Source organism: Dreissena polymorpha, chromosome 11 (genome assembly GCF_020536995.1).
Source record: "Dreissena polymorpha isolate Duluth1 chromosome 11, UMN_Dpol_1.0, whole genome shotgun sequence".
Lineage (NCBI taxonomy): Eukaryota > Metazoa > Mollusca > Bivalvia > Myida > Dreissenidae > Dreissena > Dreissena polymorpha.
In genome coordinates, this window is record NC_068365.1 from 54,402,750 (window position 1) to 54,423,751 (window position 21,002).

General features: G+C 33.3%; 1 protein-coding gene across 1 annotated transcript in view; it reads right to left on the minus strand.

The window, feature by feature from the left end:
* Positions 1–7,803: 7,803 nt before the first annotated feature.
* The window catches only part of LOC127849854 (receptor-type tyrosine-protein phosphatase eta-like), a 30,088-nt gene continuing 16,889 nt past the window's right edge, over positions 7,804–21,002 (minus strand). Inside the window, exons 22-32 of the mRNA XM_052382606.1 lie at positions 20,478–20,545; positions 20,153–20,255; positions 19,271–19,400; positions 18,527–18,617; positions 18,081–18,157; positions 17,642–17,776; positions 16,730–16,852; positions 15,790–15,944; positions 15,141–15,276; positions 14,439–14,520; positions 7,804–12,457 (exon numbers count right to left, since the gene is read on the minus strand). Coding sequence (XP_052238566.1) covers positions 12,390–12,457; positions 14,439–14,520; positions 15,141–15,276; positions 15,790–15,944; positions 16,730–16,852; positions 17,642–17,776; positions 18,081–18,157; positions 18,527–18,617; positions 19,271–19,400; positions 20,153–20,255; positions 20,478–20,545 — 1,168 coding nt within the window. The 3' untranslated portion in view covers positions 7,804–12,389. The remainder of the gene's footprint in view (positions 12,458–14,438; positions 14,521–15,140; positions 15,277–15,789; positions 15,945–16,729; positions 16,853–17,641; positions 17,777–18,080; positions 18,158–18,526; positions 18,618–19,270; positions 19,401–20,152; positions 20,256–20,477; positions 20,546–21,002) is intronic.

Sequence of the window (21,002 nt, forward strand, 5' to 3'; positions counted from 1 at the left end):
TCAACATGCACCCACTCTACCTAAGAGATTTGTGACAATGCATTATTCACTACATTTCAGTCACAGTTAATCGCAACCACCGACCAGGAAGTTGGGAGCAGGCAATCGTTAATGCTCCATTGTGGAAATGTGCATGGACTTACACTCCTTAACAAAAGTGTATGCGGCTAAAAACTCCAGCAATTAGATCAATCGCTTAAATTAACATGTTTATAGTGTAAAGCATAATAACAAATCAGCGCAAATATTTCAAATATAAGCAGGTGTACTGTTTTCGTAAATGACCAATGCAAACAATTCTTCTTCTTAATGCTTGTTTATAAATCGTTTAAATTAAAATATCGTTAAACATAATGAGATGCAGATGATGGTATTATGACCCCTGAACGTGAACAGACCCGTAACATTCAACTGCTAAATCCCTTGATATCTCTTTTTAACAATGTTGTAAGTCGCTTATTACAGTGACAGTGAACATTTAAGTTGTCGTTAATGCTCGCAGAGGCATGTCAAATGGGTTAACTCCAGCGTTCAAAGCACGAGGATTTTATCTCAAGTAAAGGACTCCATGAACGACCAGCTGTATTTTCAATACATTGATTGTTAACATACATTGTGCCGGAAAAAAACAAAAAAAAAACAACGTAGAGTATCTTTAAAGATTTAAACACTGCATTTTTAAATACAACAATTGTTTAAAACATATGTGAACCGTAAACCGATATCAACTTTTGTATCATTGTTGTTTTATTTTTCTCGTATACGGAAGAAATACAAGTGACAAAATAATTTTTTTTTTAAATACAATGTTGACATTCAAAATATGTTTTCATTGACGTGTGTAGCAAGAATTGTCTATGCGACGGACTCTTTTAGAATAAAATGTACCGGTTATGTTAATGTATACGTACATTGTTTTGCACTCTACAAGCTACACAGACAGCCAAAGACTTGTATTAAGTGCAACTTGATATGCTTTTCACAAATAATTTTACGCTGTTTATAAACATGAACATAGATGTTAAAATAGTTTATGCAGTTTGACACGTTTGACATGCCTTTTTTACCCTGACAAATTTGAAATGCCTTTTTACCCACAATGTGAGAAAGGAAGTGAACACTTAGTGCTTTACATGCATACAACTTCAGTTAACTAAATGTAAAGGCATTGAATGAAAAGTTAGGCTTGATCACTAAGTTTAAACTATGGTTGAATGTGATCATTAAACAGTTCCTTTTAAACCCCATTCGGCAAACAGAAACGACAATACGAAACATACTATTAGAGAAATGTTGTCGGCCATAAATTGGTTTTGATATATCAAAATACAAAATTACAATGAAATAGCATTCTCTTAAAACCCATAAACGCATTGATGATTTATGTAAAACATGCAATTTCGTAGAATATTTTAGCATGCACTCAATGGTTGAGTTGCCCATCAGTTCATGGCCGGGGTAGCAGCCGACTTCTAGAGTCTCGCTGGAGTTTACTGACCTGTTCCAGTTCGAATAACTGGTGGTAGCGTTGATATCTGGTGGTCTTTCGCATGCTGTAAAAGTACATCAATAAAAAATAATACGTTTTTATCAATGAAATGTATTGTATATCTAAATATGTGTTATATACCATATATCTTAAAGTCACACGTCGTTGTTCTTATTGCGTGTCCGTCGAGTAAATCACCGTATTGGACTCGCGTGCGTAGAATACGTAGCTATAGAACATTACGAGTTTTAACGATTATTTCCGAGCAAACACCGAACGTATCATTTACGAAAATTCGATAGTATCTATATGACGTTAAAATTAGACCTATATTCAATATTGAAAAATGAGGTTTAATATTTAATAACATTTAAACATGTTCAAAATTATTTAAATAATCCAAAAGGGCTAAGGAAAAAACATTTACCCCTTACGGCTCACAACGTCTTGAAATGACACGAACGCTCGCGCTCTTAAACGAATGTGACGATATTAAAAGCTAACGATGCAAGTAAAATGTAATTCGAATAATACAATATGTGTATAATTTAATATTTTTGTACAGTTGTGAATAATCCTGTGATAGATTTGCACTCGTATGCAATTGGTATACAAGCCGTGAACTCGCCTGTCGGCACGTGCAATATCGTATTTCAGTCGTATGCTCGTCTTTATGATTAACCGAATGGTATACAACTATGCTAAATACCTTACATTGTTTTTTGTGCCACATTCGGAACAGATTTCAAGATCTTTTTGTTAAACGGACGTTTTATCCTAACCTTAATAAAACTCCCGGTATGGTTTAGTAACGAATATACTCGTATATTATTCAAAAGGTTCTGTTACAAATTTCGTTGATACAACACGATTTCAATAGCATGTGTGCGCTCTTTCGGGCGCTATTAAATAAAAATGTAAACACTGAACTTAAACATGTAATAATTTACATTGAAACTTCTAAGTACAGACTATTTACCAATCGTTATTTGATAAAATAAAGACGGACGCAATCGTGCTTTACTGAAACTAGAATTTAATTAATCTTACCTCGACTTTTTACATTTTGTTTTATCTATACAAAAAGCTAAGTGACGTTTATAATATGGCAAACTATTGTCATGGCGAGAAGAATCTTAAAAATTTTAAAAAACATTGATGCGATCCCATCTCAACCACGCAGCACATTCTTAATCAAATAAGATTTTGTGACATAATCTCAATTGATTTTGCCTGTCGCTGTGATAGATAACGTGTACGGGTATGTTGTTAATAGATGGGATTTCCTGATGACAGAAACTAGTTAACAAAATCATGAAGATATCACATTAAGTTATTTACCTCATAATAACATCCAAACAGCTCACACTCTGAAAGCGGATCCTCTATTGAGTTAAAATATATACCCTTTAACTACGCGCATAATCAACAAGTGGCGACTTCTATAAAATATTTGTAAAGTTTATTATATGTGCAAACCTTATATCAAAGAATTATCAATATCAAGTGATAGCTCACAAGGCAGCTTGAATCACAAGATCCTGGGACGCTAGTGTTTCCGGTATGGGCGTTTAGGGTTCTTTCGACCAGCACGTTGAAGTTTCTAAATATATTATATTTACGATTAAACATCATAAATATACATGTAAACAGCATGAATTATATGCAAGGAAATCTCATTTCTTATAATAAGTAGCAATTTCAAATAATGTGTTCCGACGGTAAAAGACAAACAGAATTAATACAAAAATACAGCTATTATAACAAAAATTAAATACAATAATACAACCGACAGACATCAATAGAAAAGATATAAAAAAATAAATATTTACCTAAATATATTATATTTACGATTAAATATCATAAATATACATGTTTACAGCATGAATCATATGCAAGGAATGACATTTGAAATAGACATTCATGCACTCGGATGCGGTTGAGTGAATAATCTCATGCGTGACAAGCCAATTAACGTATAAAAGTGTTAGTAAAAAGAGTTCAACTTTCTACTCAGTCTCTACATACTGGAAACTAATCAAATACAACAAAAGATCGCTTATAATTCTACTTACTGTTAAAATCTACTCTGACCAATCATTGAACAATGAGAGCAATGTTTCCTTTAAAAATAATTTACTTCCAAGCCTGTTCAATATCATTCAGAATAATATATTTAAAACAACGACAATTTAAATACGTCTATAACACTAGCAAACCAAGGCGTATGAGCAAGAAAATATGTTACATATATGTTACATGCAAGATAAAAAAAATTGAACCCTCTATTGTTATGAATAGCTACAGGAAAATAAAAACGAAATGTTGAAATGCGCTGCATTTCAGTAGTGTTAATATATTTTCAAATATGCGTGTTTAAGTTTACTTTATCAATTGTTTATGCTTGGGTCGTCGGTTCTGAATATTTTCTCATGCTTTTTAAAATCTATTTAAAATATATGTGCATTAAATAACAACATAACATGAAATCCATTGTAATCTAATTATAAATACGCTTCTCGTATTATACTCCATACGACACGCGAATCAACATATGCATTGTTTTGGAACAATTTACTACCGTCTTATTTATGTTCTTCTATGCCACAAATAACTTTAAATATGCATTAACATACGTTTTAAACAAAATTACAATAATATGTCCAAAATTACTCCTTATCCAGATTTAGTATGACGAGTAAGAATAATACTTATGACGCCATCATGTCACGCATTCAAGCACGCACACACTTTTGGAACGATGTGAAACATAATAAATTACTTTTAACATCTTTGGATTTATCATAGTGATAATTAACAAGAAGACCATTATGATCATTGAACGCTCACCTTAGAAGCTCACAGGTAAAAAATCGAGACCCCAGTTTGGGGCTACTTTGACTTTAGGGGCATAACTTGAGCACATTCATAGTAGAACACCACTAACCGATATTAGCTACCAATATTTACAACTCTGAGTGGTGTCATGTAAGAAAAAAAAATTTAAGTTTTTTATATATGTATAAGTCTGTATGAATCATGTTTCTCCTGATGCATGGTAAAGTTTTGAGCCGGAGCTATGATCAAAACTCTAGGCCTTTATGATTTTCTAGAAGGGTTAAATGTTTATTTGTGTATGTTCAAATTTCAAATGTGAACCCTGGGACATGGCCAGCATTCAACTAAAAGGCTTGATTTGAATCAAATGTTTATAGAGGACATCTACAAGATTTTTTCTATGTTCGTCAATGTTAACCTAATGACTCATATGCGGTGCTAGTTTTAACACAAATGGAATTATTTAAAATAATTTTATAGAGAACCTCTAGATGATGCTCAATGCCTAATATCTAACTAATATTTAACAAGTGTGCTTTGTTGTTTCAGACAAGAATATTTTTAATGGTTTTGCTTTAATAAGTCCATTTAAAACTGGTTACGCCTGGGGTGACGCCAGTTTTTACCTCAGAATTTGAATTGTTTTCCTAGAGGACGTCTAGATGATATCGCATGGCAAATATGAAAGTCATTGGCTTCGCGGTTAAATACGATACGATTGTAAAGATTTTCTCTAAATAAGTCAACGTTTAACTGTTACCAGGGACGGGTCCAGTTCTGACTCAAGTGAACTAGTTTGAACAAACTGTGAAGATGATCTGACGCTGATGCTTCATACCAAATATAAACGCTTTGACTTTTCGATTGCAAAGAAGATGTTTGAATGTAGTTCCTATATAAGTCTATGAACAAGTTGTAAGCCGCGCAACGGGAATAGTTTTTACCCAAGAGCATTGTTCAAACACACGAAGATTACCACAATAAGATGCTGCATGCCATATATAAAACCAGTGCGACTTGCGGTTTAAGATACAATTATAAGATTTTTTCTTTTAAAAAAAAACTTTTTGGGCCCCCTGACCTAATTTATCAAAAGAACGGAACGATGAAAACAATTGTCATAGAGGAGCACACAAGCAATATTACTGTATTGTTTCTTCAAATTGTTCCAAGAGTAGGAGAATATTTTGACGGACGCATTTACAGACGTATCATGGTTCATCAAAAGCCTAGTTGAGCCAAAATTTCAGTCACTTTCTGCGATGCGAAATATCTTTTGTTGTTATGTTGTGGACTTGGCATAATAGTTAAGATAGTAGCGTTGAAATGGATTTCTTTTTTTTAAATGCTAGAATTAAATGTGATCATGTTGCACTTGCAAATCAAATGTTAACTGATGCTGCTGCTCTAAAGATTGGTTAAAATCGGTTAATTGCATGAACATAGTAGCTGATATTCAATTGAAATAATGTTGTGTTAGCCTGACAAGTTACCGTCAAGCCGCACCATTGTATCTCCAACTATCGTTATAGATATACGTTGTATCATTAGGCATAGAACTAAGGCTCTTGTTTGATGACGAGATTACAAATTCACTATCTCATATTATCGGTATCGGAACAAGTGCGCAGCATATTTCCAAATTGTGTGTTCACTAGTACTTCAATTATGCTTTTAGCGTGGTCTTTGCTGATTTAAACAGGTAAATAATTAACACGGTTTGCCATGTTGTGATGTAAAATTTCCTGTTATATAAAATGATTTATCCGCGTTATGTGCACATGTGCTCATGTAAAATAAAAGGAAATTAATGAACGCCTAAAAGCATAATACAACAACGCGAAGTTTTAACAAATACTTCATGATTGACAAATTATAGCATTTTACGACAATGAATCATTGTGACTTCTGCCGAGTTTACGTTGGCCTTTCAAATAACCAGTAGGCAGACGGCAAAAAAGCCCGCGTTTTCAGTTGTCTTAGTTTGAGCAATGTTTAGCTTTATTATTCAAGTGTCTGTAAATTGCACAAATTATCCGTTCTCTGTGAAAATGGGGTTTAATGCATGTGCGTAAAGTGTCGTCCCAGATTAGCCTGTGTAGTCCGCACAGGCTAATTAGGGACGACACCTTCAGCCTAAACAGGTTTTTTTGCAAGAGGAGACTTTCTGTAAACGTAACATACCATAAAAGCGGAAAGTGTCGTCCCTGATTAGCACCGCAATCATTAAAACCCCTTTTCACAGAGCACGGCCCAAATATAAGTTGATCATGTCACCTAAATATGCAATTGTAAAGCATCCACTTATCAAACAAAATAATTCCGACATGGTTAGATAGTGCATCCTACAGGGCTAGATGGTAAAGACCCGGTCCTTTTCAGAATTATACATGTATGTATGTATGTATGTATTTGATGCGAGTTCGAGCCAACCGGAAATTCGAGCCAAGCAAGTTCGAGCCATCGGGTTTCGACTGTATTTGATCTGTGCTCTGTGAAAAATTGGTATAATTTATGTGCGTAGAGTGTCGTCCCTGATTAGCCTGTGCATTGTGCACAGGCTACTCGAGGACGACACTTTCCACCTCAACTTGATTTTTTTGCTAAGGAGAGACTTTCTTGAAACGAAAAAAATTATAAAAGATGAAAGGGTCGTTACTGATTAGCATGTGCGAACTGCACAGGCTAATCTGGGACGACACTATACGCACATGCATGAAACCCCCTTTTCACAGAGCACGGCTCATTTATTTTAAGATGGCATTAGTTGAAACAAAGATTGAATACATTTATCCCATGACAATAATTAGTTTGTAAAAAAGACGCCAATAATGTCTAGGTTTGGTGCTTAGTACAAAATAATGCATGTTAAATACGTTTGGTACGATTGAAGAATACACATTATGCATTTACTTAAAAGGAATCTCCATCTTTCAGAGGCTTCTTCACCTTCCATAAATCTTTGCATAAAGTGAAAAAAAACGTTTTGAATAATGTCAATTCCTTTGCTCTTCTTCTGGCCGGTATGATGCATTACGAATGATTTGTGTCTTGCTCTGTGAAATCTGGGCATAATGCATGTGCGTAAAGTGTCGTCCCAGATTAGCCTTTGCAGTCCGCACAGGCTAATCAGGGACGACACATTCCTCTTTTATGATATTTTTAGTTTCAATGAAGTCCCTCCTTACCGAAAATCAAGTTTAGGCGGAAAGTGTCGTCCCTGATTAGCATGTGCGGACTGCACAGGCTAATTTGGGACGACACTTAACGCACATGCATTAAGCCCAGTTTTCTCAGAACAAGGCTCATTTGTAAAAAAAAGTCACGATTTAATACATAAATGTAGCTTAAACGATGTGTGATTATGTGTTTGAACGATAATGAAGGGGCTAACAATATCATCAACAGTGTTAAGTAGAATGGTGCATAATGCAGCTCTGTTAAAGAACAACATGTTACGAAATAGACACTGACAGTAGCATGAACAATTTATTTTTTTAAACATAAGTTATTGATGACAAATCAATGCAGGAATAATATTAAGGGTTTCAGAAAGCATTTTTTGTTTGTTTTTTTTTAATAAATTATTCCGCAAATTATATTTTATGAATGTTTTCGGAACAAGGGGTTGCAAACATTAAAATAATGCTATTGGTTTTCTAACAAAAAAATGTTACTATGAGACTACTGGATAAAATGCACAAATTCTACAAAACATTTATAATTCTGATTTTTATTCTTGAAAATTATCTTCTTTACAAACTATAAATAACACTTTTGATCAGAAAATGCATCGATAATGATGTTTAAGTAGGGGTTTTTTTTCAATAAGCATATAGCCTATTTTCCAGTATATTCAGTCACTCTTCAGAGTTCATTGACTTTTTATACTGAATGAAAACATTTTCAAAAAAAGTTAGACATTTAATTAAACAATTCATGTCAAAATAAAGGCAAAGTAATTGACACATCAGCTACTTCCTTAATAACATGACAATTCTAGGATGGCACCCTAGCAACTTCGTGATTAATTAATATCTTCCAATCAATCTGTTATGTCATCATTTTTCTAGGAAAACATTTTATGTTTTTAATATATATTTCAAGAAATCAATAAATTAATATTGTTTTAGACTAATTAAGACAAACGTACTGATTTAAAGTTACTGTTTTGAAATTTATTGGTATTTTATTTGACATGTGTAGCAACTTTAGCAAAATCTTTAACAAAGTTTTTTTTTTTCAAACTACAAAAACATTTTATTTACCAAAAAATAAATTATGTTTTATGATTTCTTAATTACAAAGAACTAACTCAAGATTCATCAGATTTGTGTCATAATTTTCAAAATAAGTGGGTGGTCGAAGTTATAAAAATTTATGAAGCTAGCGAAAAAAGAAGGATAAACTGAAATATGTGGGGGGTTTTCCAATATTTAATGCGTTATATTTGAGGCGTCTTTTTTAAGGAATTATGTAAAGAGTTCCTGACCAAAATTATAGTAATATTACTTTTAAATCATTTACTTATTGGAATACAACAAGAAAGTGGTAGAATATTTGCGGAAAACATAAAAAAATTAACGCAATCTTGTCTGGGGAAATTTTCCGAATGGTTACGGAAATTACCGATCGTCGGTTTCTGAAACAGAGCATGTCGCGGTTTCCGAAAAACAAAATGACTGCATCCAAAGATTTTAATGTTTCTGACTATAACTGGTTGATAAATGTATGATTTTCTTCTCGTTTAATTAAGTGGCAATTACAAGGCCGATACACTTGAAATATGAAGGCTATTCAATCCTTTGGCCTTTGTCTGTCAATATATCTGTACGATCTGCAATTTCCGTTAGACAACGGAGAATCAGACAATCTTGAAAGACACAAAATTTAATCAGAATTATTATGTTTTCCGTGAATATTCTACCACTTTCATGGTGTATACCAATAAATAAATGATTATCAAGAAATAGCACTTTGATTTCAGTCAGGAGCACTGTCTATAATCTCGAAAACAAATACTGTAAACTGTTTGGTTTACAATTTTGTGATGTAAATAGCTTGCATGCAGCATGATATTGAATGTTCTATCAAATTAGTGATTTCACTATCTTAATTGAGTGATTTCGGACTGTTAAATCCAACCAGAAAAGAGCTCTAAAAAGCTATTAAGACCCATGTAAAGCGAAGTAATAAAGAACCACTTTTTGTTCACTACCCGAAATGTGACGTAACGAGTTGCCTCCCTTGTTGATTCATGCTACTGACAGTGTAATAGTATCAAAACACAATGTTGAAATACAATGGTGATAAAGGTAGCTCTTTTAAAGTACAACATGAGACGTAATTTACACTTACATTGTAATAGTACAAACACGTGTTGAACTAGAATTGTGATAAAGGCAGCTCTAGTAAAGAACATGTGACGCAGTATACACTTACAGTGTAACAGTATCCAATACACAATGTTGTTAAATCTTTATAAGGACATTTTTGTTCTCATAAATAGCAATAATAATACCATCGTCACAAAGATACGAGCGTTATTACAAAAACAATCATGTTAAGATTTTAAACACTCTAAATTTATTTCTATTACTTTAAACAAGAGATGTGTTTGTCAGAAACACAATGCCCCCTATTGCGCCGCTTTGAAGCCATACATTTGACCTTTGACCTTGAACGATGACCTTGACCTTTAGCCACTCAAAATGTGCAGATCCTTGAGATACACATGCATGCCAAATATCAAGTTGCTATCTTCAATATTCAAAAAAGTTATGACCAAACTTTAACGAAGGTTAAAGTTTAAGGAACGAAAAATGCAATGATATTTAACCTTTGACATTAAAGGATGACATTGACCTTGACTTTTCACCACTCAAAATGTGCAGCTCCATGAGATACACATGCATGCCAAAAATGAAGTTGCTATCTTTAATATTGCAGAAGTTATAAAAGTATAACCAAGGTTAAAGTTTTGTGACACACTCATACAATGACTGACTGACACAATGACAGACAGACAGATATACAGACAGGCCAAAAACAATATACCCCCGATGTTTCGATCCGGGGGCATAAAACGGACATTGCCATTTGACAAAGCGACTTGGTGGAAATACGCGGTACTTAATATGCATGTATGGACTGCAAAATCAAATTTCTCAAGTTGACCAATACTGTGTTGTAACATTTAACCTTTATGTACTTTCTACACTCCATATCATCATGCTAATCACTTATGGGAATTTATATAGAAATACATTCATGGACGAATATGTATCCTCCGGACAGAGTAGCAAGTACGAAATTCATTAATTAGAGAATTGACCTTCAATATTGACCTAGACTTGAGACTTAGGGACCTGGTTATAGTCACTCCCTCTCGAAATGATGAGCACTTATGGGAAATTATTTGGAAATTCTGGACAAAAAAAAATATGTTGCAGACGTATATTTACCGCCGCCAGCCCTGCCAACCGCGGCCCTCCGCCCGTTCGTGTGCTCCCATTATTGGACCTTTGTTGTTTGAACCGTAATATTAAAGAAGCGTTTTACATCAATATATAAAACTCAAACGAAACAGAGGTAACAAGCATACATTGCAATGACCAGATATTGTCAGTTGTGAAAGAATACAAAGGAACGTATGTTTAACAATTTGTCAAATAAAATAATCGTAGGAAAAACAATAAATAAAAAAATGTTTTGTATATAATAGGCTTTTCATCCACATTATAGTTTAGAAACAAAAGTATTTGGAAGTAATGACTTAACATTTTAATATAGATACAAATAAAATTAAAATAAGCAAACCATAACATAATATATAAAATATATATAAACATACATGCTCGTGAAACATAAAACATCAATGTTTTGTTAATTGTGGGAAAAGTAAACACACAGTTTATATTTGTATTTAACTTTAAGAACTCTTGATTACAGTTTATATTCAGGGTTAGGTGTGTTTGCAAACTATGCCGCTCGATAAATAAAACAACAATATCAATAGTTAATAATCAAAAAGTACAATCTATAAAAATTAGAACTATGTAAGAAGTTTGTATCAATATCAGTTTTTATACAAGCAAACAATGAAATAGTATACCATAACACCATATATGAGTTTTTATGTCTAAAGTATTGGGGGGAGGGGTAAACAAAAGCGAATATTTAACACAAAATAAGCATCTATGTTCAATTACATTTGGGTACAATAGAGAACTGATAAAACATATATGCACCTGCAAAAACATTATATATCATATTCATTAAAAGATATATTTTATAAATTTCACCCAATTTTTGTTTCGAATCGGAAACTCAATTGCGTTATCAAGGTAGTTTAACTGTCATCAACGAAAACAGGCAAATAATTATATACAATAAAGATAGTAATAGGAACATATACACTTGTTGAAATGAATAGTGTCTTAATGTTTTGTTATCACTCATGACCAGTATGTTCCTTTTCACTTACTAAATTATGTTTACAATTATTTTGTTATTGTTATCTTCCTCGATAACTATTCAGGTTATATTGAATGTTTATATATTGAACAATACATAGTCGCCCAAGATAATGCATAACAAATACCGCGTTTGAATATATTTTTATAAAAGTATTTAAATAATACTCATAATCAAAGTGTTTTTTTTTTACTTTGCATATATAATATAATGTGGTTGTTATAATATTCATTCAAACATTTGATTTGTTTAGTTCAGTTCAGTTTCAATTTTAGCTCTTAAATAGTTACCAAAGTTTAATATTTGATTACACTTAACATTCTTATAATCGAAACATACATATATACATATATTTCATATGATCTTACTTTCGAAGGTGAAATACCCATATGCAAATAGTTTGATCAATTCAACGTTTCGAAATGCAATTATCACATTACAGCATTCATACAACAGAAAGCATGATCAACTAAATAAATATCTCATATGTGCCTTATATACGCCACGAGAAGCAAGATATCTAGCTAAATTGGGTTTATCAAATATGCGTGCGTCTGTTTGACAGAGTTATGTCCCATATGTCACACTAGTCTTGCTGAAATGCCGTGTTTTCATAGATACTGTCACCACCAAATTTTGTGTTCTGGTAAAGAGCTGAAAATCAGTACAAAAACATGTTGAAGTTGATTTGACTTATGAGAACATAGAAACAAATATACATTCCTATTTTTAGTTATATTACTGTATTCAAAAGTATCATTAAATTATTAAACATGTTCATGTAAATTAAATTTGTCGTCATCCAGATGAACTTTTTATGGCCTCGTAGAAACAAACAATCAACGTTTACACTTAATAAACTATGCCCGTGTTCAGAAAGTGTCTAACATATTTAAAAGTAGGTTGTATTTAAGTGGCAATCATGTATTTAGGTTTCTATACGACATAAAAAAGTGTATGCGTGAAATATGAACATGTACACAAAATCAATGTAATATCTACTGGTTCAAAACTATCTTAAAATGAAAAAGTAAGAAAACTAATGAATCTTCTTGATTTTAAACAATTACTTTATATATATATATATATATCTGTGGAGCTTACTGTATCTTCATCATCCATATAATTTTATACGCATAATTGTGTGTCTGTACTGTGCTTTTTGTGTGTGTGTAACTGTTGGAAATTTAGTTTCTTGGTAAACAAGAAGTATCGTTAAAAACCCCTTATGTTCATAATAAAGAAAGATTTTAATAATAATTAATGACAATCGTAGTATACACTCACTCTTTCTTTAAAATGGAACTCCAACCCAATGGTCACTAAAGTACAGTAAAGTGACTTGATCCTGTCTGTTGTAAAATACCATGTCTAAAACACTGCCTGTCTTACACGTTGGACTTGAAAACAGGTTTCGAAATGTAAAAAAAATCTGACAATTTAGAACTACCTTGTTGAAGTCCCCCAGAATACGTATCCTATCAGTGTCCGAAATGACCCCAGTGACCTAAAACCTCACCAAAAGTTAGAGGACCATGCAAGGTACCTACATGCCAAATATGTAAGAGATCGGTAAAATATTGAAGGCGCTATGAGAAACTGTAACCAAAGTTTGACCTTAAGAAAATCTATTATTAGCCTCAGTGACCTTGACCTTGACCACAGTGACCTAAACCCGCATCAAAAGGTTGAGGTCCATGCAAGATACCTACGTGCCAAATATGTGAGAGATCGGTAAAATATTGAAGGAGCTATGGGAAACTGTAACAAATGTGTGACGGAAGGAAGGAAGTAAGGAAGGACAATTGCCTCGGTGACCTTGACCATGATCCCAGTGACTCCAAACCTCATCAAAAGGTAGAGGTCCATGCAAGGTACCTACATGCCAAATATGTAAGAGATCGTTAAAATATTGAAGGCGCTGTGAGAAACTGTAACAAAAGTAACAAAAGTGTGACGGAAGCAAGGCAGTAGGGAAGGAAGGACAAACTGGAAAGTATATGCTCCCCGAAAAGTTTCGCGGAACATAAAAAAATAAGAAGCGTGAACTGTTGATACAATTGATCTAGTTTTTATTTTTATACCGAATCTTTGGTTATCAAGAAATATTTATGTAAAGTTTAATATTAATAAATAAACTATTTCTTGATAACCAAAGATTCGGTCGTAACTTATGTATGTTGTAAGATAATTAATAAGACATGAAGTTCTCGTTTCTTTCAGTTTTAATTCAACAAAAGGACAATTAATTAACTAAGTTCTGCCTTTGTGTTTATTAATAGTAAACGGCCTTATATCTACATAGTTGTTACAAAAATAGTTGTGTTTTTTTTTCAACTTGAGTATCGGTCACTTATTGAGCATAAGGCTTCAGTCAGCTATACGTTTTAGGGCTTTCTGGTCGATTACTAAAATGCCCTCATTGTTCTATACTTTTTTCTTAAATATCTTTTTCTATACAAACCGTAGTAGAAGAACTGAAGAAAAATACATGGAATGTGTATTCCTTTCTAAACATAAAATTTGGTGTTTAGCAAGTACACTTCTTCACAAATTGTATGGTAGCATAAATATCATTTAACACTTTTTATTAGAAGATCTCATGAGCCTAAATGTTTCCTGTATTTCGACTTACGTTCCACCTCTTCCTCGTCCTCGGTCTCGTCGTCTGTTGTTATGAACGCTTTCAGACATTCGTGGATGTATACATACTGGTCCTGTAATGGAGAAAATGTGTACATGGTGTTTCATCATTTCATCTCTTTTGCGGACGATGCATTATCGAGATAAATACCATTGTCATTAATGTACCTTTTTAGCTTTAATGGAATTAAAACGTCACACGCAGTATAAGGACTTCATTTTATCTATTTCCATTATGTAATTGATTTAGTTGTTTCTGTTATTTTATTTCAAAAAGAAACTTTATGAAACTGTCATTTAAAACAGATGGTAAGTCTCTTATACAGGTCCGGTTATGGGCTTGGCAGGGATAACTTAAACATTCATCAAGGTTCAAATTGTCTTAGCGTTGTTAGTTGAACGTTTCTGTGTTCATCACAACTTACCTATTATATTCTATATCATAATTATGCATAAATTATGGATATTTCTACAAACGACTTGCACGTTTTAGTACTTAACTTTTGATTGCGATATTTAAATCTCATGAAATTAATAAACCGCAAACAAATTCATTAGAGTTACTTTAAATGTTTATTCTTATAATTATCAAATTACTAATATAACAAATCATATGTCGTTAAAACATTAAATGTAATAAAGTTGTTCTTCGTTTTCATTGTTTGCACACAGTTGGTTTATTACATCGACACACCTCAGTCTGTACCATGTTGCACCGGTGTTCCCTCATGTCCAGAACTAGTTGATAAATATCTACGTCGTCATGGTCACGAATGTGTTGCAGAAGATGGTCAACGGCAATATAGGTTCCGGTCCGTCCAACCCCAGCACTTGCAGATAAATTATTTTTTATGTGCATTTGATTAACTCAACGCTTTTGTATTTTACAGCAAGCACTTATTGTACACGAGCATTTGGTTTTGTTATCAAACAGTAAAATACGCGAACCAAAACAAAACGTGAATCTCAGTAAATGGCAAACATTATTGTACTCATCCAAAGAAAAATGTGTGTCTATTTTTTGCAATGTTTTTTATATTTATAGAATACTACTTATAAATTATCTTGAAATATTCTGAAATCCCAATCAGTCCGCTAACAGATAGCCAGCCTAAGCCTTTGGCTTCGGTCTAATAGATGTTAACACATTTTGTAAACCTGACATTTACTTCAAGCCGATGGTGTTTTTACTATTTTAACAAACTATTTTTTAATGTATTTAAAGCTTACAAAGACATGCATATAAAAGCATTGTTTTTTATTTGCAAAACATAAAATGAACGGGCGTGTATATAATCGATACATCAAGGAGGATAACTACAAAAGTGTGGTCTCATGCATACCTGCAATGCACAACAGTTGCATTATCATTTCCAGGCTTAACTTTGTGTTCTCGGACAGTCTTCACAAAATCTAGAAGCATCTTTGGGTCATCTGGGCATCCCATATCGGGCCATTTCAAGTACCAAAAGTGTTTTACAGTGCGGCATTCTTTTTTCTATGAAATGGAACGGACACGTGCGTCTTATGGTTTACTTATTAATCAAGTTTTGACGGACAGATGGTGCGTATTGGATGTGGTACGTATCATGAATGTTAGGCAGATGACATATGTAAGATAGACGTAATAATAACATTATCGATTCAAAAGTTTTTCCCAATCATATTTAAACGTTTAAATAATGTTTAGCTAACACGCTTATATTAAGAACAAGGACACAAGCAATAAATATAAATATGTTAGACTGTAAACAAAATTGTTCGGAGATGGTTCAGTTAAAGATAGTCATGCATCTACAGTGGTTTAACTAACAATACAATGGCTACGGACGCACAACAACTACAAGGATTATATCGAACTTCTACTGATAATTTAATGACCATTCAATACATATTGCCAATACCTGCAATGGACCAGAAGGGGTCCATTTGGAAATCGAGGCCGATATTGGCGGACTAACGTGATAAAATTGATCAAAGGCCAATGCCGTTGCGGACACCCAAAATCAGGCCATTGCAGGTAATGGAAGTGTTTTACCTTTCGTGATTTGTTTCCCTGTACAGTGGTGAATAATTAATTGCTTTATAATGATGACACTTATTAAAGTTAAGTTCGCCTTGAACAATACATTAGTATTCCGATTATTTATTTATATGCGTAAGAAATCAGCTATAGAATATTGAAACACTTACTTGAATATAAAATAATGCATAACGTATACGTGAATCAATTATGATTGAAATATTAAATATAAAATGTTAATTTCGAATTTAACCACTTACAAATCTAACTTCAAAAATCCGTAGCGTGTAGTCGGAAAGGTTGGACTCGGACTGGATTGAGACAATAAGATCACCATAGAAGACCGGATCGTTCAGGTTCGGCCAATACTGGTCACATTTTCTCTATACCAAACAAATACACATAAATAGTGAAACGTCAGCTAAATATTATTATACAATTCAAAATCTTATTTGTGTCAGGGAACCAAATGCCAAACAGTGGGACACAACACAAACACAATAGACAAGACTAACAAGCTTTTGAGTCATATAGGTCGACGTTAAGATCAGTGTCGTTCAAATTCAGGACGACGCGCAAAAGGTTATCAAAAGACAATAAAACAGTGTTTTTATGTATTCTATCTTTTCCCTACTATAAGTACAAGTTGCATAGTTTAAAATAAGTAAAAAAAACGTTTAAATAAATACAGTAATTAGAGCCAGTTAGAATTAAAATAGTATGATTTAACATCACAATATAAAAATCTTTCAAATAAGATTATAACATACAATCGCCTGTAAGAGTAATATGTATTCAGAAATAGCAAAATACGAACCTGAACTCGTCTGGAAATTCGATGATGTCACGATTTAATAAATAATAGTTTATTACAAAATTTGAAAACCAAATACAAATGTAAGCCTTAATTTACTCAATAATATCGAAATAATATATACAAGGTTATCGGAATCGTAACAGATTTGTTTCACAAAATACATTTTTTGCACAATACATATTTTTATTTATGATCGATATTTGTTGCCGGATAACAAGCTGACTAACGTTTTCTTCGCATTTTGTTCATATGCACCAACAAAACACGTAGATGTTTGTGTCTTAAACAAAGTGCGCACCCTATGAAAACACACTTATTGGTAACAGTAATATTAAACCATTTTAAATATACATACCCGTCCCTTTTCTACGAGTCTTGTCAGCATGACGATTGTGTCCACATTTTGTTCCCATATCATGCGCCAGAAATCATCAAACGTCATCTGCATCGGACCCTGGGTTGCTATGTATTCTCGTCGAGAGGTGTATCCCTGAAATCAGTTTTCTTAAGTGAAGTCAAAAGTTATACGTGTCATTACAAATTAAAATTGTATTTGGACTTCCTTGGTACGTGCTTGTTGATTTATTAATACAACTAGGCAAACTGGTGTTGCCAGAAGTTTTCAAGTGAGCTAGTTTTTTTCAATAAAAACAAAGTGGGAACATTTTTTAGGACATTATCATGGCATACAGAGCAATAACTTACTTAAGAAAATGATAATCTGAATTGAGGAAAAAGTTCAATGTGTAACGGAAGTAATTGAGAGTTATTTTATAGCATTAGATGACACATACGGGAATATAGTTGGCATTGATAAAATCTGAACCTTCCACGTCGTCTAGTGGACGAAGTTTCACTCTTGACCGATCATCTGAAGAAAAATCGGAAAATGCAAGAACATGGTATGGTTGTTGTATGTCCCAAAATATTGCATAAATAATAGGAATATATTCTTTAGTATGTAGGATTTACGTTAATTAAACAACAACATAATGTTGTGTTTAAATATGCTCATCAGCATAAATATCCAATATTCTTCATGTGAACTTTTTTTTGTAATACTTCACGCATTTTTCAATCACGAGAGCATTTGAGTAATACATGTCTTATAATAAAAACGTAAGGATCCTTTAAGAAATGTTTCAATTTAAAAAACGATATACGATATCGAAACATTGAACTTATGACAAACACTAGGCCTTGAGATATAAAAAAGTTGTAAATGGTAGTGAACACTCACAAGGCATGATGTTGGTGTAACGGTTCTTTGGCCGACTATTCTCGGAATTGGCGGCCGTCACAGGATAAGATGGACTCTTTTCTTTCAGAAGCTATATACAATGTTTATAAAAACATTTAATAACAATAAAGTATATTTCGTTATATGAATGCGAGTTTATTCAGTTTATTGCTTTTTAAAGAAAAGCAACGAAAATTTGTTATACATGTTGTTATATGTAACAGACAGACAGACAGACAGACAGACAGCCAGACAGACAAACAGACAGACAGACAGACAGACGGACAGGCGGACAGACTGACTGATAGACTGACAGACTGACAAACAGACAGACAGACAGACAGACAGACAGACAGACAGACAGACAGATAGATAGATAGATAGATGGATAAACACCACTCAATGTTTACCTTGTAAGCATCCGCGAATAAAAGATTACTGTCTTTGTGTTGTTATATGTAACAGACAGACAGACAGACAGACAGACAGACAGGCAGGCAGGCAGGCAGGCAGGCAGGCAGGCAGGCAGGCAGGCAGGCAGGCAGGCAGGCAGGCAGGCAGGCAGGCAGGCAGGCAGACAGACAGACAGACAGACAGACAGACAGACAGACAGACAGACAGACAGACAGACATACAGACAGACAGACAGACAGACAGACAGACAGACAGACAGACAGACAGACAGACAGACAGACAGACAGACAGATAGATAGATAGATAGATAAACACCACTCAATGTTTTACCTTGTAAGCGTCCGCGAATAAAAGATTACTGTCTTTGTGCATGTTTTCAACGTAGGCGGGGAACTCCGATAAGTTTACTGGACACGGTCTGTATTTAAGAATCAATCGTATCATTGTTGAAAATAAAATACTTCAATAAAAGCATACATACTTCCATGATGCGGCTTAGATATTAATGTCACAACTGAAGCAAAGTAACTTATTATGTCATGATTAAATTGTATTTTATGTTCGCAATCAAATGAATCCACATCTAAATCAATGGGATTGTTTAGAATTTAAAAGTTTTGCACTTTAGACGTGCATGTTGAATCGAGGGGTTACAAATTGCAGAAAGAATACTGCACAAATACATATGTTTGCATTCATATAATACTTGTTATAAAAAAATACTTGCTTGAAAATATGCTCTGATTCAGTGTCTATATTTTGCATTTCAACAACTCCTTTTCTGGTGCCATTTTCAACTTCTTTTCCGGCGAAACATCTGAGAACAAATTGAATTACCGTAAACTGATACATAATTATTCACAGCAACACACACACACACACACACACACACACACACACACACACACACACACACACACACACACACACACACACACACACACAACTATCCATAAAACACTCTAAATAATTTCAAAGAAACTATACTATCGGTCATAGATCATAAAAATATTTGGCAGATACCTTGTATTTAACGCTTTAAAAATATATGTTTTCTACAAATTCGCTTAAATGGGGCGAATTACAAACCTTACAAGCACTGGCATTTAACAGTGTAGTATGGTTAAAATGACGTGAGTATAATGTTAAATGTTATTGGATTGACTACAATAGAATCACGTATTGGAATCGTTAAACTAAAACGACTCTTACAATCGCTTTGTCCGTTTCATGTAGAAAATAACAACTCCTGCAACGATCATGACTACAACCGCTGTCACAACACCGCCGATAATAGCTGCCGTTAGGTCAGGAGCTAAATCAAACAATAAATATGTCTGTATATTTAATCCTTTCAATAATTTGCATATTCTTACTTTAAAAGTATGTATCGTCACGAACGAGTGTAGTATTCAGGTCTTAATTGTTTTAAGTTGTTGCATGATAAAATGAATATGTATTCCAGATGTGAATGAGCATTTGAATGTCTTCGTTATGTAGGTGAATGAGCTTTGAGACAGTAAGTTATATTACGTACCTGTTTTAATGGGCTGTGAATACAGTGTTTCTGTGCATCCGGAGGAAGTGCACGCAAATGACTTCACTCTGATATTAATTAGCATTGCAGTTTTAGTTATGATATCTTTTGTCAGAAACATAATGCACATGTCGTCGCTATATTAATACAATATTTAAATGCAAAGAAAAACATGTTTAAATGTTTTTACGTAAGTGCTGGTGAAAAGAATTCAATATTGCATCTCCAACTAGGGCCCGTATTCACCAACCGATTCTTAGACTTAAGAATAAAGAATAGACTTAGAACCAAGAAAAATGTGTTCAGTGTTTGAATATATACAGGCCTCCACTGTTGTTTATTTCATTTACAAAATGTTCTATATAAAAAATATTATAGATAGAGATGTTTACTGCAGAGTTTGACTCAAAATTAAAGAAATTCTTGAATATTCTAATTTAAAGAATTTTCTTTATTCTTAGACTTAAGTCTAAGAATTGTTTGGTGAATATGGGCCTAGGAAAGTTTTTTTCAAAATCCTCAAAC